Source organism: Lonchura striata, chromosome 5 (assembly GCF_046129695.1).
Source record: "Lonchura striata isolate bLonStr1 chromosome 5, bLonStr1.mat, whole genome shotgun sequence".
NCBI lineage: Eukaryota > Metazoa > Chordata > Aves > Passeriformes > Estrildidae > Lonchura > Lonchura striata.
This window is the reverse complement of record NC_134607.1, coordinates 44,739,228-44,762,479: the sequence shown is the minus strand read 5'-3', so window position 1 is coordinate 44,762,479 and position 23,252 is coordinate 44,739,228. Positions and strand designations below refer to the sequence as shown.

General features: G+C 37.5%; 1 protein-coding gene across 1 annotated transcript in view; it reads right to left on the bottom strand.

Moving 5' to 3' along the window:
* Positions 1–1,597: 1,597 nt before the first annotated feature.
* The window catches only part of MYRFL (myelin regulatory factor like), a 41,710-nt gene continuing 20,055 nt past the window's right edge, over positions 1,598–23,252 (bottom strand). The window contains exons 9-25 of the mRNA XM_077783153.1: positions 23,125–23,235; positions 22,467–22,557; positions 19,480–19,680; positions 19,010–19,118; positions 18,393–18,502; positions 14,792–14,955; positions 14,141–14,204; positions 13,350–13,435; positions 12,504–12,575; positions 12,336–12,382; positions 12,047–12,211; positions 7,613–7,687; positions 5,362–5,449; positions 5,030–5,104; positions 3,982–4,090; positions 1,891–1,965; positions 1,598–1,797 (exon numbers count right to left, since the gene is read on the bottom strand). Of these exons, the coding sequence (XP_077639279.1) occupies positions 1,711–1,797; positions 1,891–1,965; positions 3,982–4,090; positions 5,030–5,104; positions 5,362–5,449; positions 7,613–7,687; positions 12,047–12,211; positions 12,336–12,382; positions 12,504–12,575; positions 13,350–13,435; positions 14,141–14,204; positions 14,792–14,955; positions 18,393–18,502; positions 19,010–19,118; positions 19,480–19,680; positions 22,467–22,557; positions 23,125–23,235 (1,729 nt within the window). The 3' untranslated portion in view covers positions 1,598–1,710. The remainder of the gene's footprint in view (positions 1,798–1,890; positions 1,966–3,981; positions 4,091–5,029; positions 5,105–5,361; positions 5,450–7,612; positions 7,688–12,046; positions 12,212–12,335; positions 12,383–12,503; positions 12,576–13,349; positions 13,436–14,140; positions 14,205–14,791; positions 14,956–18,392; positions 18,503–19,009; positions 19,119–19,479; positions 19,681–22,466; positions 22,558–23,124; positions 23,236–23,252) is intronic.

The following is a 23,252-nucleotide window of genomic DNA, read 5'->3' as shown; positions in this document are numbered from 1 at the left end:
TCCTAAATATAAACAGAAAAAATTTCCCATGCAGGTGTGTATCCATATGCAACTTAGAAAGCCATGAAGGCAAGACATTCTTATTTTCAATATTTCTATTATTTTATCATACTAACTCAAAGCACAAACACCAAGAAAAAATATGACCTGAATTTAGGAGTAAATAGTTCATTCCTGGTGTACAGTTTCAGAGGGGAAAATGGCTAAAATATAACTTGTTGAAATAGCAGTAGCATTGTTAAATCACACAGCTGTGGTGGCAATGATGGGACTGCTTTTTGAAACGGAAACTCTTATACAGACAACTGAATTGACCTGTTGTTCCCTAACTTACACTTATTTTAGAGGGCATTTGCAGAGTGCTACATTTCTAATTTAGGGTTTTGGTTGTTTTTTGTTCTGTTAGCAAAAAACGAAATGGATTTATATCTAAAAAAGGGCAGCAAATACTAAAATAAAGTGTATGCCTGTAGGACAGAAGCAGATCTCCTTATTTGAAATAACATTTAATCATCTTCCCATTTTTTGAAAACTGAAGGGTATCCCAGCTCAGCAGTATTCCTACCCATTTGCTATTGTCTGCTATATATATAATATCATATAACTTCTACATGATCTATATGATCATTTTATTTACACATCTATCTGGGATGCAGTAAAGACTTGAGCAATGCAAATTTTTCAAAGCTATCAATAGGAACTGAGAGGAGGTGTCATGCTGCTTTTGGTGCTGAATTACACAAAACCAAATCTGACTCATCGGCTCCAAAGCTAAACATCCTGAGAGTGAGGTGAAGGTATGGCAGGTATTGCAAAGTATCCTTACCTAAAGATGCTGAGCTGACACAACTGACTTCTCCATAAGCATATGGAGACATATGACTGACACTGAACCACTTTATACTATAAAAGTACCACTTATAGATATACTATAAAAGTTCCAAATGGAAGGGATTTTTAGCACACTCCTTGGAGCATGTGTGGAGATTCCTCTCCTGGGTGGGGACACCTCTTAAGGTGAGCTAATGATGTTTGCCCACAGTCATTGGCATGGGTGAGTAACATTGATTTCTACACAATAATTGTTTCTTTTTTGATAACTTTAATGTCATTGCTCTAATAGAGTACCTTATCATATATTACACTAGCAGTGTTAACTTCCATACCATGTAATAAGTAATCCTGATTAAGATCTTTATGTCTAATCATTTATCATAATAAATAATTCATTTTTATACATCTGTCTTGCCATCCTTAATTCTGCATGACAAAATTGTAGAAAGGTTCAATCACAGGTGCATAATTCCTTAGACTTAAACCGTTGGCCAAGTCTGGGGCTAAGATTGGATCCAACCACACCCAGACTCCTCTCTGAGGAGTTTAGAAAGCCAGAGGTCATTCTGCACCTTGTGACTCAATGGGAAGGCTTCTCTTATAAACTTTGAAGCTCCCATTCCACCCACAAAACCATCATATACTCCATTACCTTGTGTCTTTTTAGAAACAGTTTCTGGAAATGCAGAGCTATGGTTGTTGTCAAACACTTTATTTTTCTACTTTTTTATTAATTTAAAAGTGAAAAAAACCCAAGAAAATCCCATACAATCCAGAAAGAGGTTTTTTAAAAAATCCAGGATTATTTGCAAGTCTCTTTTTCATATTAAGTGTTTCCTCATCTTTTCCCCAAAGAACAGAATATTCAGCAACATTTTAATTACATTGCCGATAAAAGTAGAAGTAGTAATCAGTAAAAAACATTCCAGCAAAGTAACGGTCTGTTGAGCAGCTAGCAAAACCCTGCAAAAGAAAAATAAAGGAGATTCATATAGGAACTTCTTTCAGTTCAAATGCTATTGGTCTTTTGCTATGCTGCCATTTGAAAAGGCTTACCGGCACAGCTACGCGGAAGGAGTATGCGCTGTCATACAGCCTAGCCACAGGGAGAGCCCAAATGTGCTGCCGTCCCTAGGTGACAAATGAGAGAGATTAGATAACCTCATTTCGTGGGAAACTGGAGAGAAGGATAGACTCTGGAAATGCTTCATTGACAAATGCAGTGCAAGGTAATTACGTATTTAAAGATCAAGTGCTGACTTTAAAACCTGCAAATGTGGGTTTACTTTGATAGGCTCCACATGGAGAACTGGCAGGCATCTGACTCCCAGTGACGCTCAGCTGGCTCTGAGTAACTGGATTCCTTCACTTGTTTTCTAAGCAAATCTCCCCAAAAATGGGGATTCTTCTTGATATGCCAGGTGGCCTGAGAGCTTCAATTTGTAATACTAGCAAATGGCAATTCTGCTGATTTTGGGACAGCAACTTTAGCAGTCCCCAGAAGAAAAAAAATTTCCTCCATATATTCTAAAGACATGGGTAGACTCTTTACCCTGTATCTCAAATAGCATGAGACCTGAAAGGTCTCATGCTATTTTTTATTACAGTGCTCTGCCGTGCAATAGCAAAAAACCATATTTTGTACCTGAAATGTTAATGCTAAAATGAATAAAACAAAATTCAATCCTCACCTCTCTTTCACCTAATGACCCATGGTAACTTATATTTCTAGTGTCTCATCTCCTTCATCTTTCTCTCCTCACTTCACTTTCTGACACATCCTCTCTGCTGAAGACAATGTGCTCACATGGCAAAACTTACGTGGGACTGGTGAGTTCACATGATTGCTGTTCTGGCTTTTGGCAGGGAATAAGCCTTCCCATCCCTAGAAAAATCCTCTTAAAAGAAACCTCTTCAGTTAGGCATTTCTATTCTGAGTCACATCAAATCTGAAAGCTCACTGCTGCTGGAGGCTAGTTAGCTTTAGTCTTTTGATATGGATTTCAGGTTGACACAGGAAATCTCTTTGACCAGTTTTGTCAGTAACCTTCAAGGACATTTCTGCATTGTGAAACTCTCATTTCTGACTTAATTTCAATTCTGCTGAAATTACAGCAGACAGGTCAAAACTTGGAAAAGTTGGGCTTTTGGATGACTATGCCACTGTTAGAGAGAAGCCTGAAACTTTTTGCAAGGACATTTGAAAAGCTGAGCAAAAAGTCAGCTGGAGGTATCTCAAGTGCTGTAATCTGACTAAGCACAAAAAAAAAACAAAAACCAAACAAACAAAAAAAAATTAAAAACATGTTATATATGGGATCATAGATCACAATTCTGAAGACTCTTTTCCAGAAGAAATTGGAAATTACTTCCAAATTCAGAGATGTTTCTCCTACAAGGTGTTCAGAAATTGCTTCTGCCTTTCCTACTGTTTTAGCCAGAATAAATATTTCTGAACAAGCATTAACAAATGGGGGCCTTGAAGGAGGCCTGTATGTCCAGGGAACCTGAAGAAAGTTTAAAGCCTTCATCGAGATGCTTCAAGATTTGCTAGACCTGGTTACTAAATATTTTTTAGTGGGAAAAGCTAACCTGTTTCAACACCTTTTATCCCCATTGAGGCAATCCAGAGAATGACACATAAACAATTTTGCTTTTAAATGAAGACTTTTCCCTAGAGGGATTTATTGGTAAACTCCTGTTCATACAGAAATAAAACAGAATATTACCATTGTTACCAGCAAATTCCAGACCTTAAAACTGGAATTCATTACCCGTAAGATAATAATGGAAACCATCAAGTAGATGAGAGTTTGGAATACTCTCCTAAAGTTCTGAGTGATAAGTTATTCCTATTTCTTAAGTATCTCTGGCGTTATAATGAGTTGTAGTCGTGGCATAGGCTGAAGCAGAATCAAAACTGTTCTTGCAGAGAATTATTGGATAGATTATTATAACAGTCGGCAAAAAACTGACTCCAACAAAAAGACTGCATCTCATTATGGTCATGCCAAAGCCAGCCATGACTGACAGACTCAAAGTACCAGCATCTGGATTTCTAGTACTCCAGCAAAGATCAGAATTTTGTAGCCATTAGTTTCATAAAAATGATTCCCAAAACCCAGAGCATCGCTATAAAAATCTTACCTGTGTGGTTTCTTGGAAATTCTTCCTAGTGTTTTGGCTTGAAGAATAATGAGAGCAATAATTTCCAAATGTGACTTTGCAGAGAAATATAATTAATGGTTCTGTGGTGCTTCAAGAAACAGAGAAAAATAAGGATAAATGACTCTATTAAAAATAAAATCAGTTGCCCCCAAACCAATACTCAAAATACAGTCATGTTCAGTGAAACTCTGAATATGATGTATTAATCCCTGTATGGGAGGGCTATACTATTGGATTATAACGGCATACATTTAAAAGACAAATTTTCAGTGGCTGTAGAAAACAAGCAGACACTTTAAGGGCACTGTTATATTTCATCTTATCTGAAAAATGCAGATGCTTACAGGGATAACACTGAAGATCAAAACACTGGACAAGTCCTTTGTTGCAGAGACAGAAGTCATAAACTGCTGTCAAGCAGATTGTTTGGCAGCTGTTCTGACTACTGCTGGCCTTTCTCAGAATAAAACTCACAAATAAATGACCTGTTCCCTCTGGGAGAACACAGTGGAGGTGGGCTTTTGAGGAGAAAAAACCTGCTGAAAGGATTAATTCTGCTGCTTTTCCCTGCTGTAAGTCACAATTTTACGCAACACCAGAAGTTCCTGCACAAGAATCCCCCATTTACAGGGCTTGGCACAACAGGCCCAAAGAAGGTACTCCCTGGAGTTACTCATGTTAGGTTCCTTATGTTTCTCTACAAGAAAAGAAAAATCAGATCCCTAGGCCAGAGACCACAATCTTGCTAATACATACATACATGTCTGCCCAAATGATTTGTAGGATTGAAGCTTAAGACTTCTGGATTTCAATACCTGCAACATCAGGTGAAATTTTCCTTGAGCTGAGAATGGTATTGGGCCTATGCAACAGCAAGGAATCTACCTAAAAGGTCTACATTGTGCATAGATTTTTCCCACTCCTCTGAATAGGATGAATTTGTGTAACAATAGACATCAGGCAAGAATTTCTATCAAATTAAGAACTACTGTTCTCTTTTGCATGTATTCCTTTTAATTGTACTTACTTTATTTCCAGTGAGATTTCTACATCCGTGGGCATGTATTTGTTAATAGGAATAACATAGCTGTAGTTTCCAGAGCTGAAAAAGGTTGCATTAATACACATGGGATTTTGAGATAGACAGTATCTTCATCAAAACATGGAAATTGCATTTAAATTTAAAAAGAAAAAAAATAGTAAAAAGTATCAAAGACTACTGCATACTAGATGAATCAACTGTGAGCAGGAGCCAGCCAGGGCACAATAATGGTGTCTAATTTTACAACAGTATAATACAACAATTATTTTTATTAATTTATTAAATAATAAAGTAATAATTATTAAAAATTCACCTACCTGCACTGCAAATTTTTACTACAATAGCGCTTGTCAATGCTTTGCTGAGTTTCCAAAATCTGTATGGAACTGATTGTTGTATCAATCCCTAAAAATATTAAGAATAATAGTTTATTCTTGATTATTTCAGAAATCTTAGATAAGAGCATATTAAAACTGCAGTTAGTCTACTGCCTTGATTGCCACTACATGACTTGCTGCAGGTGTAAATTCAAACTCAATTAAACACCTCTGGTTGATTACCTTCATTCTGCCATTGGAGAAACTGAACCTTGTTCAGTTTGCAAGGACAAATATCCTGGGAACCTAATATTGCACCATTTTCTTTTGCACAGATGTTCAAGGCTACTTTGATGGCATCCCAAGTAAAACTCAAATGGGTCAATATTCATTTTCATGTACTAGAAGCCATATACATTCAAGTAACCACAAACTTGAAAAATCTCATCTTTGTTGAGAGGAATAATATGGAATGCAACAAAACTTGTTTCTAATTATTTGTGGAAGAAAACTACCCAGCTTAAAAGAAAATAATAATTTCTTCATATAATGTTGCCTTGAACTTGCAAGAATTTTTGTTTTTGCAAGAGTTTTGTAATATACTACAGATAGATGGTGAGTTTAGCCATGATAATATTGTTTTTCCCTTAAGCAGACACCACATGTCTGAGAGTGCTGTCCAAATCCTTCCTGAGCTCTGGAAGCCTTGGTGTCGTGACCACTTCTCTGGGGAGCTTGTTTCAGTGCCTGACCAACCTCAGGGTGAAGAATCTTTTCCTAATATCCAGCTTAAACCTCCCCTGACACAATTTCATGCTGTTCCCTTGGGTTCTACCACTGATCACCAGAGCAAAGAGATCAGTGTCTTCTCTTCCCCTCACGAGGAACCTGTGGGCCACCAGGAGGTCTCCCCTCAATATCTTCTCTAGGCTGCATAAACCAAGGGATCTCAGCTGCTCCTCATACAGCTTCCTCTGCAGACCCTTCACCTGGTCTTACAATGTGGTGCAGAAAGCACAAGGAGGACTTGGGTCAGCAAGCCCATTCCTTCATATCAGGCTGTGTACACTGGATTTGAGTTTCTGTTCCTCTGTTCCACAGCAACCATTCCCTACTTTGCAGAGAAACTTGCTGAGTATAGGGTGACATATTCTCTGATTATAGAATCTCTGTGTGGTAGTATATACTTAATTGTCAGCATGCAAATATCTACAAGTGACAGAGGAAAATTGAGCAAGTTCATCTCAGAGAAGTAGCACAGGAGAACATTTCCCTGTGACACAGCAACTTATTACAAGATGCAACATCATGATGCCTGAGGTGTGTGTACACATGCAAAAAAAAAACAGAAGGGGAATGATTTTTCCCAGATTATCCCACTGCAGCACATCCAGGCAATAAGTAGAACCTGTGTTCTATCCCTCACTTGCTTTAAGTGCATGTTCTAGATGTCTAAGTCTAGATGTTTTATCTTCCAAATATTGCCTAGTCTTTAATCAAATATTTATCAAAAGAAAAAAAAAAAAGGAAAAAAAAAACCAAGCCTTAAAACAGAGGATCTACATAAACCAAAAAGACACAAGACATAATCCTGCTCACACTGAATGAATGCCAGAGCATGCTGTTATAACATATGTAGTCAGCAGATACTCATCTTTACATAAAAGAATCAATATTTTCAGCCCAGGCTGGCTCTGACAGCAGTGCACAGTCACTAAAAGGGGAACCTGAAATCAAGCCAAATTTCCTGTGTCAAGGAACTTAATTTCATCTCCTCTGAAGGCAGTGTCAGGATCTGAAGGTAGAGATGGCCCCTTTGAGCAGCTGACATTTTAATCCCTTAGGTGAGATGAGGCAAACACCAAACACTTCCTTCACACTGTATTATGAGTTTCCTGCACATGAATATCACGCTCATATCCTTAAGCACAAGATTTTAGCCCCTGTCAAGGAAAATGGCACTTGTCATTTTATTGTATTTGAAGCCAAGCCTAAGAACTCTCTAGAGAGGGGAGTCAGAATGTCTATAAAAATCCAATGAAGAAGCAAGAATAAACTGAAAATGACAGTGAATCACAGGTTTCCTGTTGTTCACAGGAACTAGACTCACAAGTGGTAATTCTCTATAATGATTAATTATAACTGAAACTTCCCTAAGTTCCAGAAGTAGAATTCAAAGCCTAAAAGTAGATTTTGAAAATTATACAAGTAAACACTTTAATTTTTTTTTTCATTTAAATATAGGACTTACAGTCATTTCCAAGATCAGGTCTTCCACCAGGTTTTTTGAGGGGATCTCGTTTGGGTAACAAATCACTTTTGTTTCCTGTGAAAGGATGAATGCACAAACATTGCCCAAGTTAGCCTTGCACAATTGTAACAGCAAAGTATGAATAGAAAACCAGAAGATATTTTGTTAATTATCTCTTGAATAGAAATGCATAACCATGAGAGAGATCTCGAAAATACAAAGCACCTCCATTCAGAAGAAGATATACACAGTCAAAATAATTTTGCAGATAAGAAGAAACAAGTTTTTGAAATCTACAGAATATCAAAAACTTATCCAAAACATAGCCTAATAGAAAAGACTTCATCATACACAGAGAACATCATCAATTTCTATAACAGAGAGCCAAGCTGAAAGTCAATATGCAGCCAGGCACTTCAGCACAAATCTGACCAAAAAGCCACATCTTTCTTATTAGTGAGAAAATCATTTTAGAAATTATAGGCATATGGCATGCAAATATAGGCTGAGGGAGCAACTTAGATTTTTTTAATGTGAGATGTTAAGATACTGCAGACTGAGCCAGTACTTCAGAGAGAGGATGCATAACCAAATTTAAAAAGCTAATACTTGTCTCTAACAAATGATCACCATGTTCACTGATGTCACCTCTGTAACTTCACACATGGAACTAGGCTGTGTAATATAAGCTGATGACTTCTTTTTTCAATTGTTATTCTATTAATTTTCTCAACACTTGCCTAGAAAAATGAACTTTAATGATCATTTGAATAATCATCATATAGTACAACTTGGGGAAGGCAAATGGCCCTCCAAGCCCATGGGAAATGGTCTAATGCTATTCCTGTGCTTCTACACAGATTGCCAGCTAAGAATCTGTTCAGAGACATGTTAACAGGAAACTGGCACTGGAAATGCTGATTTTGCCTAAACTAATGTGCTTCATCAAATATCACTTCTAGAATACCAAAATACTCCATTAACATGTTTTCCAAAGGAAACTTTCTGATTTCAGAATGACTGTTTCATTAAAGGAAGCAAGGATCAAAGTGTATTATTACTGAGATTGAAACAAAACAGCTGGATTGACCTTTTTGTTTTCTTATTCATTCCAGATTTGGATTTCATTTCAGTATTGGGAAATTAGAAAATCCAGACTTTTCTTATGCTAGTAGGTGACCAAGAGCATGGAGCAACATCAACAAATGGAATTCAAGGGCCCAGAAGCAATGTAATACAAATCATCTTTGAGATTTTAATCTGTCTTGTGTTTTTATATAAAACTCTGATACTGCTGCCAGCTATTCCTTGAATTAATTTCCTATTTACTAGTGCATCATACAGATCTACAGGTTCCACCAGATTTGGTGGTAACTGCTGCATTTAGTAGTCATCTGCTGTCCCATTTCATTATACAGTTCTACACACGTAGTAAAATGGCTACTGAACACATGCAACCACTTAGACATGTACACTCATCTTGGGGCAGACCTAATAAAAGCCTGTTCGTTCTCTCATTCCCCCCTTTAATTCACAAATGAATTGTCACACATTTTCTTCTGGTTTCTCTTAATGGTCCAGATATGCTAGCTATGCATTAAACACTGAAATTTTCTATTTTCATTAATAGAGAGCTGTTCTGTAGAAAATGCATATCCCCTAGTGGAGGTAAAAGATTGTTCTATGTAGATAAAATAGTTCAGCCCATGCAAGTGTTGGTAGGAATATTCATTAAAAACTTGGAATTAGTAAACACTTAAAAGTGTGGTTCTTTTGCAGGTGATGGAAGAAACCATTAAGAGGTATCAGAATTTTGTACAAAAACCAGGACAAAGACAGATTTACTTCACTAAGATTTCAACTATTTAAACTGAGTCAGTAACCAGCATAGAACTTTATTTTCACTTGGGTTTTTACTCATAATAGAATTACCTTTTCACTGTTCTTTCATATATTGCAATCTAAATTTTGAATACAAGGTGCCAATTGAAAACACCAAGAACTATCACAAAGCACCACAGCAACCTTCAATAAATTGTAAATAAAATTACACTCTTTCACATTTAGTAATACTGAGGGTTTTCTCAAAGGCCCATGTGGGGTGTGAAGAACCAATTCAATAACAAATATAGAACTACAAGCATGACAAGAATGTAATGAGGAAAACCATCATCTTCAGATAAGATTAAGAAAAACTCATCCAATAAATGTAGTATCTTTTTTTTTTCTCTCCTCGAATACTCTATGGTTTTAATTCAAGTGAGTTATAATATTCTGTAAGCAGCGTGGGAAAAATCTGCTGATGATTTCTCATAGTGATGGTATTTTACTATGAATCTGTTAACTGCCCTCTGAAGGCAATAAATGTGAATTGCCAAAACCCAGCAGGGGCTCTCACCAACCTTTTATTGTGAGGGGAGAGACACTGGGGTGAGACAACAAGTAAGGACAGCTCCTGGTTATTGGTGGCGCTTAACATTAAGGGGAGAGCAGTGAGCACTAATGGCATGGAAGCAGAGAGCAGAAAATGCTGAAGGGTATTCACATTCCTCAATTCCACTGAAATCAATGGAAGTTCCAAAGCCTAAATCCTCCAGAGAAATCAGTTAAAAGGAAATATGAGGAAAAAAAAGGTCGCATTAAGCTAGATGACATAAAGATCTGCTGAGCTTTTGTTTAATAAATTTTCTCTTGCTTATGAATGCTTTTGCTTCTACTTGAACTTTCCAAACAGCCTTTTCATTAACAGCTCTGGGATGCAAAGGATTAGGAGCTACAATGTGTGCACTCCACAGTAGTCTGCACCCACAGAATTCAAGTATTGGATGTGGAGCAGCAAAAGGTCTGTAGTAACTCCTAAATTAGTGTTTTATTTAATTGCAATTTCAAACAGCTCTACCTTTCTATGAATTGGAATAACCAGCTGATTCTAAAGTATCCACTTTTTATTTTGATTATTCCCCATATTTAATGCTTAGCTTTTTTTTTCTGAAAACATTTTCCTTTTCATTTATCTTGGCTACAGCAACATTAAGCAGCTTGTTGGTTTTCCTTCTGTTTGGATTTCATATTGACATTGCTACCTTCCATCTGGGGATATATTCAGGTTCATGAAACTTGTGCAGAACTGAAATGCTTCAGTAGCTTGTGTACTGTGCCAATTTTTCACTCTTGGATCCACTCTTAATGCTTTTTGGAGCATAAAACCTTGAGGAGGTAATGCTTTGTGTTAATTCTTGTCTTCTCTTTCCACCTAATATCAGAAGCAGCCAGGTGAGGATAGAAGGTTTTCATATTTCATTTTCATCCATCTACAATTCCCTCATTTATAAATGAGATTAATGTCTTCTTAATTAATCAACACTCTTTCAGGTTTCAGAGCAGTACCAATCACTCAGGTATGACCTCCTGAAAGTCCTGCACTGAGCTCTGTCTGCCACAGAGCTTACTGCAGCACTGATCACAAGAAGCACAAGGACCACTCACACACAGCTTGTCTGCGGATTAAAGGGTGAGCAGTGGGTGCGTCCCACTGAAACAGCTCACGCTGAGAGTGTCACAGCAATTGGTAATGCCTGTCCTGGCAGCCGTCTGTACTTCAGAGGCTGAACTGCATCCATCCCCAGTTTCACTCCACTTTGTCGACTGTGCTGCAAGAATTGTTCCCAAGGCCAGGATAGGAAGAGTATGAATCCTGGTTTAGTAATATTAACACTCGCTTCCAGACACTGGATATGTTAAGCACTGGGAGAGGGGAATACAAGATTCCCACAATTATCCATACCTTTATGCATTAACCCTTTCTTATAAATATCATAGAAGTTGTAAACAACGCTTCTTCTCATAAACTATGCATACAACACCTGGCAGACAGAGTCAGTAAAATAACTTATTCCAGTAAAAGTATTTTATTTTATAGAGCTCTGCCTTCAAATGCTACTGCTCAAAACCCCTGCCTTAACAATCAGAGTTTTAAGAGTAATTTTTATGCTTTCAGGCAGTTGGCATTCTGTCTCTGCCCATAGCAAAGATGTAGTACCACCACATTGTGACACAATTCAGTTGTCTGGGGTTTTTTGCATCTGTTAATTAATTCTCTACTACTCCTAATCAACTCACATCCAACTGCAGCCAAAGGTCAGTTAAAGGGATTTGTGACTTTCAATTTCACATCACATAATTCACCAAGAATGGCCAGGAAGAACAGTGACACCAGACAAGGCACCTTAGGGCCCCAAATTCTTAAGGGTAACCAGGCTGGATTTTTCAAAAACATATTGACTATAGTGAGGATTAGTTATATCAAGATTTTTTAAATACTCTGAACTAAGCTCTTTTGTAGAAAGCTAACTACCTTCAAAGATTCTTGCGCCTTTCCCCACACTTTCCATACAGTCTCTGCTCAAATTATAAAGAATTACATTTCCAACTTACGTTTCTCCTTTGCATTATTTTTTTCATAACTTAGAGATTTGACTTTTGGGTGATGAATTGGACAACAATAGACCTTGTCACAAGGTAAAATGTCACAGAAATTCACTTCAGGGATCCTGCTGGTGGGTTGTGTTGTCTGAGAAACTGTGCTTTCACTCTGCAATGCTAAAAAAAAAAAAAAAAAGCAAACCATCAACAAAAAACCCCAACATATAATTCTCACAAATGCTGTATACTGGCATTTTATAATAGCCAATTATGTGTATGCAGACCAGCAGAGACACAGTACCTGTTGTGGTAGTAGCGGGAGAAACTGGGACAGAACTTGAAGTATTGCTGATGAAGAAAAACAATTCATTAAGAAATGGACATTGGAGTTGAGGACCAAAAGAAATTGATCCACAGCCTGTTACTGATTCTATTAATTTGAATTCACTATGGTAGTTTAACTACTTGCCTGTAAACTGGCTGTTTTTCAAAACGGCTGTCACGAATGCTAAGTAAATATAGGCTCCATATTGTCAAAGCACTGTAGAAAGAGAATTGTTCTGTAGATTTACACCCATCTTTTATGCAACACAATATGAAAAATACCTTGACAGCATTGTGTCAAAATGCAGTCATGCAAGTGTTAACTATCTGATCACTTTCCCTTTAGTGGGAAAAATACTGGCTGAATTTAATGGGGTTTAGATCAGATACTCATATAGAGTATTGTGTTCATATACTTGTATTCAACACAAAATACAGCCACTTTCCAACCTAAATAAAATCACACCACCAGTTCAAAGTACTCAGGTCACTGAGTACTTTGAGATTGATTGCAAGCCACAGGTTTTTGGACTGGAGACAGAAAATGGCAATCTCAGAAGTCCAGAGCATACTTTCCTTTCCACAAGTCCAATACCACAAGTTAAATTTCCAGTCACTTAATTATCCACCACAATGGGAATGAGTTCAGCTTCATTTCATACAACAGATTCACTCTCACATCAGAAATTGTACTTAGGCACAGAATGACTGGATAAAACATGCAGAGTCCAGTTTTGCACCTCTAGTACAAGCCACTGAGATAGACTCAAGGTGCACCATACATTGTGACATGGAGAGAGATCAGCTGTGAGTAGCTTACTTTTATACAGTGGTTTCAACTTTATAATATTACCAAGGATATTAATTGTTAATTTTAATACATTGTGTTCTTCAAGTCAGAAAGGAAAAGAAGAAAAAATGTTACATTCTTTCAGATAAGTAGAAAGAGGAAAGGGATAAACAAGTCAATTTGTTGTTAATTAATTTTTACCATAGTGCCATAATAGCAATCAAAGCTATTATAGTCACCCGGAAAATCTTCACGGAACAAGATTCTTTAGTCTTTGATAAACAAACCTAGGGTAAAAAAAAAGTTTGGTTAATTCAAGTGGCACATATCTAAACAACTACCTTTAGATTAAGAAATACTACACTACGTTGACTTTACATCACCCTTTTTTTTTTTTCATGATCACACTTATATAGTGGTCAACATCTACAGAGAAAAAAATTAAAAGGTCTCTAAGAATGTGCATTGTTGATAGTTTGGGTGTGCAAACATTATAGAGGAAGAAAGGATAGCTAAAACTAACAGATTCTTGTCCTTTCTTCCTGCCATTTCTCATACTTTGGAAGTATGAAGTATTTCAAAATCAAATCAAGAACTCAGTAAGTGTCCAGAATTAAAAGTTCAGCAGTTTTCAGTATGTGCTCAAATCATGCTAAAGCAGGACTGGTACAAATACAGAAGAAAGGCACTTTCCAAACTAGTAGGATAATCTTAGGTGATGGAGCATTTGACTGTCATTATGGTATGAAGCATATTTGACCTGTTGTTTTCTCTTGCTCTTTGGCACTGGCAAAAGCAAAGTAGGCAAATGAGCATTAGTTTATATTAAAGAACAGGGCTTGGCAGCCTAGGAAGGTGTCTCAAGGTATGTATTTCCTCACTCATATGATCCCTTTGAAAAAGGGTATCCACTTCCCATACCACAATAGAGGCATGAGAAAGTGAAAACAAACCACAGTGAATGACTCAGACAAGGATTTCATTTCACTCACCTTCCTGGATTTTAGTGGGACTGATTTTATTGATGGCAAGAGACTATTAGCTCGACTATACCTGCTGTAAGAGACAAGATCTCTTTAACATTCAAATGCTTCAAGTAATTAATGAAGAAAAGACATTTTTACTGTGTTAATGTCACTTTTGTAATTCTAACATTTACAAAGGGAAAGGCAAAAGTGTCAGCAGATTCATTTTCAAGGATAAAAGTCTCCAGTTAACTCATTCAGGTGAATGGTCTTAAATGCTATATTTGATTTCGAAGAAAACTTTGGGAAATGGCTTAGAATAAGGAAACATTCATCACTTCCACTGAAGCACCAGTGAAGATTCTTTCTTGCAGAAGAAGCTCTGCAGATTTGTTTTAGAAGCAATTTCCAAGTCCCAGAGCTGTAACTGGACATAATCTACCCTTTATGAAACAGAAGCAATTACAAAAATTACTGCAATTTAACAGCCATTTCAAACATTAATTTTTTCAGTGACTAAAAAAAAAATTTATAAATTTGGAGTCTTTTGCAAAACTTAAATACTGGAAAATAGCTGAACTCTACTGTCAAGCAAAATCGGGTTTCCCTTCTATCGCTTCAGAGATCACTTTAACAACTTGTGTGACAACTATTAGAGAACATCCCAGCCAGAGGTACCTGACTTTGCTCTCTTCACTGACTGTTGACTTTAAACTGTTGATCCGTTTCAGCCTGGCCAGTTTCCGGTTCCACTGCTCCAGTTCTTCTATTCTGACTTCAAGGTTGTTTGTTAGTTTACAAAGCTGCTTTACAGCACCAACATTCTCCATAAAGATCTGATCCTGAGAAGAAAACAATGACAAAAGTAGGCACATAGTAGATACATAGTATATTCATCAACCAGACGTAACAAGCAGAAAATAGTGCAGAATTCATCTATATAAACACAAGTAGATGTAGATTACTGTAGATGTAGATGACTGGTCACTGTAGATGACCATAAAACCCTTTTGCTAGACATTTAAATTGCAGTAAATTGAAAATGAGGACTTGAAGGAAAAATGGAAGCTAAAGGGCTTTTTACATCAAGAATTTAAGCTGTATTTTACCTTCATACTGTATTGAAACCTTAACCCTGTTCCAACAGGCATCTACTACTTGATTTTCAGTGCTTTAGCTGAACGCAGATTTTAGAATCCCTTAGCAAAATATACATCCAACCATCTCCCTACAGGCATTAGGTAGGCTTAGACAAACCAGAGTTTCTATACATGTTGTATACATAATATTAATCAGAGATAAGTGAGACAGATTAAAAACCAAACCAGATGTCAAGTTGTGATTGTATAATATTTTGCTCTCCCCTTCATCCTCTTCAGTCTCTTACAGGGGTCTCCTAGGTTCTAATAACATGGTCATTTCTGCAATTTAAAACAGTTTAGGCACCCTCCATTTACTCCTTCTGGATATTTTAGCCTGTAAAATCCTTCTATTCTCCTACCTCTGTTTATCATCTAGGTATCAATCTACTGCTGGAGAAGGCCTCAGTATAATCATCCAGGTAGTATTTTATCAATTTCTGAGTAAAAAATGGTTACTGATCCACTGCAGGAGCATAGTAGCAGAGTACTTTGTTTGCTGTGTGTGAAAGAATGGCTTTCTCATACTAAAGTCCAGCCAGACTGGTGCCATTGGATGAAGCTGTTACTGCAGTTAATGCTGCTCTGTTCCAGTCTAGTCAAGTTATGCAGAAGTAAGGTAAAAGGAGTTTTGCCTTTCACATTGTAAAAGCCATGCACACCTTTCATTTAAAGGTGACTGCATTCCATAAAACCAGACAGCATTTCATGTAATCAGAATCAGAGCACACTATCAGTGGCAAGTCACAAGTTTCCCTACTGCCAGAATACCAAGAGCCCATTTAAATAAAAAGTGACTTCAAAATAATGTCCTTTACCTAGAACTGTGAAATCACTTACACGGACACTTGCCCTCGTATCAATGATACGTAGCAGCTGCCCTTTCCATTGTCTTCAAATCAAGAATGAATTGCTTCTAGGTGGCTTCAACTAGCTGAGAAAATTGCTCTTCTCACAAAATGAAGGAACACTCTATTTGAGGGGAAAAAAAACTGATCAGAGTTTCACTGCCCCTCTAGTGACAAAGTACTGAGCACAGTGAGACTGAGAAGATTCCATCTGAAAAAATTAGTTGAGACATTTCTCTAGAAAGTAGCAGAGCCTGGTTCAAATGCAATGTAATCAATTAATTTTACAGAGTTCAACAGCTCCAAACTGACAAAGAGATGCAACACCAGCTAACACCCTACTAATCTGGATGTAAACTTGGAATATGAAATAACAAAGTTCAAGGCCTCATCACCTGCCAAACTGAAAGAAAAGAAAATTAAGCACTGTCCATTTACTATTCAAGCTGCTGAGCTATTCTGGGGCTGGGAGCTCCAGAAATTTAAATCAGATGTTCCACCTGAACAAGACATGTTCCAAATCTCTGAATTCAATATACATCTTAAACTGTTAGACACAGATCTCTCCTGATCCTGTCACCCCAGAGGTCATGGAATTGACATCTATATACTCTGCCACAAGTGTTAGGAGAAAGAGGAGAAAGCACAGATTTATCTGACCATATTAAAACACCAATGTGCCTGTGAAGTAATCCCAGATCCATAACTAGACAAATAGTCAAGAAAATGATAAGCAGCAAATAAGCTATTGCTGTAACAATCCACTCCTGCTTGGGCCACATACAAAGCAGAATCACACCCTACAGGGATGAACAGAAGGCATTCTCTGTCTGTAGGTCACATTCCTGGAAGACATCCTGGCAAGCACTCTCCCTACAGGCAAGATCCAAGGTACAGAGAAGAAAGGGAACATGATGGGCCCAAATGGCAGTGCTGTGAGGCACTGTTAGAGATGGTAGTTTGTGTGATATTTCATCAAGGGAGAGATATGAATCAAAAGCTCAATTTTCCAACCTAAACTTCTGCCACACAAAAAAATCGACTACCCCAAAGAAATTTTGGAGGCATTCAAAAATGCAAATGATGCAACAGGTGTCATACCATATAATTGGAAGGTTTAAAGGGCAAAATTAACTTGGGGTCACCTACCACCACTGCCCTTCTACAAGCACCTAGAAATAAGCTACAGGCTGGAACCCTGACCAAATAGAGCACATTTTCTAAAAGTTTGCTTTTCAACAGTATCTCCAGAAGTGCTCTTTCCACAGCTTTATTCAAGGCGTCTAATTCATACTTCTTTTATATGGAATGCAACCTAGAAGATTTAATTTAAATTATTTATAGCCTATCAAAAGATGACAAGTGACATGCAATATTTTTGTAGATATTTTCTCCAAGTTTGGTGGTGTAAACTTGTGTTTTCTATAGAATAATGAAAGAATGCATTATGATGATGAATGCAGGATTGATTTCATGATATCATCCAGACAAGATAAGGTCACCTTTCTCTAAAACCTCCCTCTTCTCTTTATCAGCTGTAAGTGGGAAAAAGCTGGGAAGTGGTCTTTGGCATGCAGTGAATCAGCAATTAGCAGAGGGGCTGCTTTGAGACAAGTCTGCAAGCTGTCTGCAAGCTTGTGTGACTGGACTCGGTGACTGACAGTCTCTTGCAGTATTTCCACGGGAAAAGGAGGAAAAGAGAGCACAAGACAATACCTCGGCAGTATTTCCAGCTATGAGCATGGTAACTATTTTGTGTGCCTTGTCATAACATATGATTTTGAACCTAAAAAAAGCATTTCAGATTGCCAAAAAAAAAACCCACCTACACACAGAGCTAGCACCTGGATTTGGTATGTAAAGGTTATACCAGGATTAGACTAAGGAAATTTTTATTTAGCAAATTGAATGACATCATTGCTTAATTCACTTGTGGAAAGCTTAATTAACTGAAACACTTAAGCACAAAACAATGTTTTGGAGTACCATTTGCTGAACCAATGCTATGAAATCACTATCCACTTCTATTCAGAAAAGTTAGGGCTTTTTCTTTTTAACTGTATGTGCGTATAGTATTGTAATAAGTTTTTAATATAGATACTTTTATCACTAAAAGATTCATCCCTTTACTAGCAGCTGTTGGTTATGTTTTTCTTAATGATTCATCAAACACCATTTCTGTAACACATGTGGGGGGCTACAGCATTTTATGGTGCACGGTGTGTGTTCATAGCTCTCCACATGGAAGAACAGTCTAAATACACATCCCCACTTTCTTGCTCAAGACGATACCTTGTCAACCATGAGGAAGTTTTCTATTTTTTCTCCATCATTACAAGCAACATCTCCAACTTCTCTAACAGCTTCAGGTAAAAGCCTCTTCACTTCCTGGGCTATTATTCCTGTTCAGGAGGTCACAAAAACTAATGTCAGGAAATATACTGGCATATCTGATGACCATTCTAAAAACTACGGGCAAAGCAAAAATTATCTAGAATTTTTCTGTGGTAGGAAAATCCAGGATTTCAAGGGTTTTTTTCCATTCAAAAAAAAAACCCAAAAAACAAACAAACAAACAAAAAAAATAAAAATTAAAAAAAAAAAAAACCTAGAAACTTTTAGAATTCTCATTTTTCTGCAGAAAGAACAAAATAGTTTGTAAGCACACACTTCATTCTCATTAAACTTCTTGAAAATAAACTCCCCATCTTTAAAAATTGAAGCAGAAGTTGTAAAAGTACAAGCAATACCTAATTTTTGCATTTTTATACCACAAGAGATACACTGCAAAGTGTGCAATTGCAGTAACCTAAAAAATGATGATGAAATAGCAAGATGTTAAAAGACACTATGGCACAATAAATATCAGAAGATGTTAATGAAAAATGGGAACAGAGCTGACTTTATACCTGTTTCATGGGTATCTTTTATTCCCATAACAGATGCAAATTCAGGCTTGTAGTCATATTCCACCAGTCTCATTTGTGTTATTCTTCTCAACTGCTCATTTGTGTCGACCTAGTTGGAAAAGTACCAAGATTTACATGTTGAAACATTAAGCGTGGTATCTAGGACACCACTGAGAGAGCATCTAGCCTGACACAGTCATTTGGCCAATCATCACATAGAAAAATGCAGCCAATCTTCCCTTTCCCCACTATTTGTACGGCCAGTTACCCTCCTGTTTGACAACCCCCAGCTTCCACAGAGAGCCTTGTCCAGTCTGTAGGTGATGCTTCTCAGAGCACAATGGTACCTCTGCTTTCTTTAAGGCAGCTTTTCAGCACAGCCAGGATACAGGGGCTGCTTCGCGCGTGGGAGCAGCGATGCCCACGCGCTGCAGGGCACAGGAGTGCCCTGAGCACCGCAGGGGCCTCACCTCCCGGATGTTCTGCTTCGCCCGGCTGTCAGAGGGGTGCATGACTCTGCCCATAACCTTGGCGTTTCCGCACACAACCAGCGCTTCGTCTGGGGCATCTGTGTTAATTCCCACGCGACCATGGTAGGCTATTGCCTCTGGAACCTGGCCTCGCTGCCACAGCACATCGCTGTCAGTCTCAAACTGCCCTGGGTTAGATGCCTGGAAGGAAATTTTTTGCTTAAAGATACAGTATAGCATAGATGCAGTATTGTGTGTTCTATTAGAACTTCAGGGAAAATGAATAGCCAAATCTTAAATATTGAAATTGTATTCAAGAACTTTTTAACACACTAACAGAAAAAAAACAGAGTGGAGTTATTTCTAAAGGTTTCTGCTTACACTGCACTGGCCTCGTGCTTTTTTCCCTTGAATTCTAATTTATTAGCATCTTAAGCTAAATTGACAATGCCCAAAGCTTTCCAAATTTTAACTTTACACAACATAACCATTCTTTATCTACCACTAAATTTTAGCTGAGACTGGAAATCAAAAAAGAGAAACAAGGCAGAGATTAAACACATGTGATTCATAAAATCCTCTGAAATGTTTTAAATTAACTCATATTGAAAATCTCCTGTCAAGGAAACAGAGTCTTTTAAAGAACACCAATAAAACAACAGAATGCATATAACAAGAAAAGACATTTTTATTTCAATAGCCCATTTTGGGTTGTTTGTTGTTTTGGGGTTTTTTTTTAAATTTGAATTCAGGCCAAAACACAATCATGATAAAAAGAAGCAAGGCTTTCACAAGGCTTTGCCAGCTACAAGGCCTGGCACTGTGTACTCACCACTGTTTGTCACAATTAGAGCATGATCTGATAAGCCTGACAAGCACCACTCAGCTGGCAGCTTTGTTGTGCTGGAGTGTATAAAGGGCCAGAAGATGAGCTACTTTCTCTCAAAGTGCATTTGCATGGCTTTGCCACTTTAAGGTAGCCAGTGGCTGACTTGCTTTACCCTCCCACTGAAAGCCTGTTAGACAGCTAGAAAATATCTTTATTTTCCTTCTATCTTTCCTCTTGATATTTTCACCACTTCAGACCAGAGCCTCTTGATCTTTCTGCCTTTCTGCCTTCTTTTTCCTCTGCCTGAAATAGTGGCCAGGTTTGAAAAATCTCATTCCATGAATTCCTGTTCAAATACTCTCTCACATGCTTTGAAGGAGCCCTCTTCATCGAAATTTCAAAAGAATCTAATATTAAAAATAGTGGGAAAATGTAAATTTCCAAATCTTACATAAAAAATATGTATCTTGTGAATAACAAGTATGAGACAATTGTGAAAATTCAACAGCTTCCCCAAAATATTACTTATGTGATATCTGTGACAGGTATCAGATAGCCGTCAGATCCAGAAAGAGAAATTCAGATTAAAACAGGATTGTGGAAATTAATTGACAAATAAAGGAAAATAACTATATATGCAGGAATGATACAAGCACATTGCTTCAGCATTCTGAAGCAAAAATCCACAGCAGCAGCCAGGATGATAAAACTTCTCAGCTGTGCAGAAAACTGCTGAACTCCACATGTTGCTTTCTAGTCTTTTCACATCTCCACCCAGAAAGGAGCTCCAGGCCACAATGCCCCCCGAAAACCTAACTATAACTACAGAAAGAGGGTTTATGGTACAAGAGGATGCTCAGATGAAAAAGGAGCCAGGACTGAAACCATCTGAAAGCCCCCATCTTCCTTTGGAAACCCCTGAGCAACACCCCACATGCTGGAGATTTGCCCTTTTGCTCTCTCTGAACCAAAATGCTAAACCAGACCATAGTTGTAAGCCTAGGCAGATGATGGGCTGCCAAAATGGATGCAAGCAATGCCCTGCACAAAACAATGTGAGGACTAAAAGCTTCTGACAGCCCTTGACTTTCTTTAGAAGCCTCTTCACAACTCCACTTAATACACAGGAGCTTTTGGTGTCGCTTGACTGCAAGCTAATACACTAAGCCTATTCCTCTCCATAAGCCAAGGGCTAGAAAGAGTCCATGCAAACAAGAAGCAGCTCTTCAGCTGACCCACATGAAAAAGTTCAGTGGACTGCAATCTTCCAGAGGCCCTCTCTTTGCAGCCCCACCACATGGCACCGTACGTATTTCCCATCTTTCTAAGCTCTAAACATAACATTCATCCTAGAAATAACTATACCTCCAGACTATGCCCAGTTCAAACATTAACCAGCACCTACTGATCACAAGAAAAAGGAGCCAGGACTGAAAGCTTTTAGCAACCCCCACCTTCCCTTGGCAGTCCCCTTGCAATCCCACTCATTCTGGGACTCTGTTTCCTCCCTCTCCCGGCCCCAGTTCTCCATAGCTCTTGTTACACTACAGATCTGGGCTTTTTCTCTTTTCTGAGTCTAACTGTAGGTCAAAGCTCAGTACTAAAAGAAAAACATTCTGTGAACCAGGCAACTGAAAAGTAAGTTAAGAGGAAAAGAGATTATCTTCCTTTTGTTAATTTAAAACCTAGATTACTACCATCAAATTGAGAGGTGGGACACTCTGGAAGAACACTGGAAAAGCAAAGCTATAGGTCTTAAACTTCCTAGAGCTGCTTGATCTTCTTCTGTACTTTTTTTCCTTCTCATCCTCGTTGAAAACTGAAGACTCTAGCTAATGAAAGCTTTTACAAAATTCCTGGCAAGTGAAGTAAATTGTTTCACTGCAAATGAAAAAAAATTCTGGAAAAATCAATATATTTTGTATACTGGAACTCATAACAAGCTTTCTTTTAAAATCCTTCTATAGCCCTACTTATAACATTTTTAATTTCTGATAATTAGAAAATAACATACTCATACAATGCAACTGTAGGTTTTTTCCTCAATCTTTTTGACTCAGTGTTAATTTTTATCCCCAAGAATCATGACCCCACAATCTCTTGTAAATATCAAAACCGTAAATATTTTTATATTAAAATAATACAAATTTATACCTACCCTCACAATGATCTTTTCAGAGACATTTGCAGATAGTAAGTAGAACTGGTCCTGAGAGACAGCATACAGTCCAACTACCAGCATGAAGTATCTAATTTGAAATTGATTTAATCCAGACAAAAATTGAATTCTTTCTCATTGAAAAAAAGTTTTAAATACAGCTGTTATTATTGATACATAAAAAGACAATGTTTTTTAAATTTCTTACAATATAAAAGAAAAAGTATTTCCTTCACTCTTAAGAAATATGCTCTTACAAGCCCCACAATCACTGAAAATTAGCAAAGAATACAATAATTTTCAGAAATTCAAGTAATTTCAAGAAGCTTCAAAGATTAAAACCTTTCCTGCCTCTGAAGAAAATGGTCATAATTTGGGGTTTTTTGCTTCCTGATTTTGTCAGCCATTATTCTGCCTATGATTTCTTGAAACTATCTCTAACCATGAGGATGAAGTTTGGAGTATTTTATTATCATATCATTCTGTGACTGCAGAGAAAGAGGCTTTTAAGAACACACCCAGTGTTACAGATCTATCACAGAATTTGAAAAATACCAAAGATTTGACAGCAAAGAGTTTTCACAGACATTGACTCCATTCTAAAGAAGACCTTCTCTTTTCTTCTTCTAACACACAGGCCAACTAGCAATAGCAATACCTCTGATCAGGATTAGGTTTCCCCTTTTTTCTCATATTATTTGCTGTCGTTTCACTGAAATGCAGCCGTCCTAGTGTTACTTTAGTTATCTGGTCCCCTGGCAGATCAACTCTAAAACAGAAGAAAAA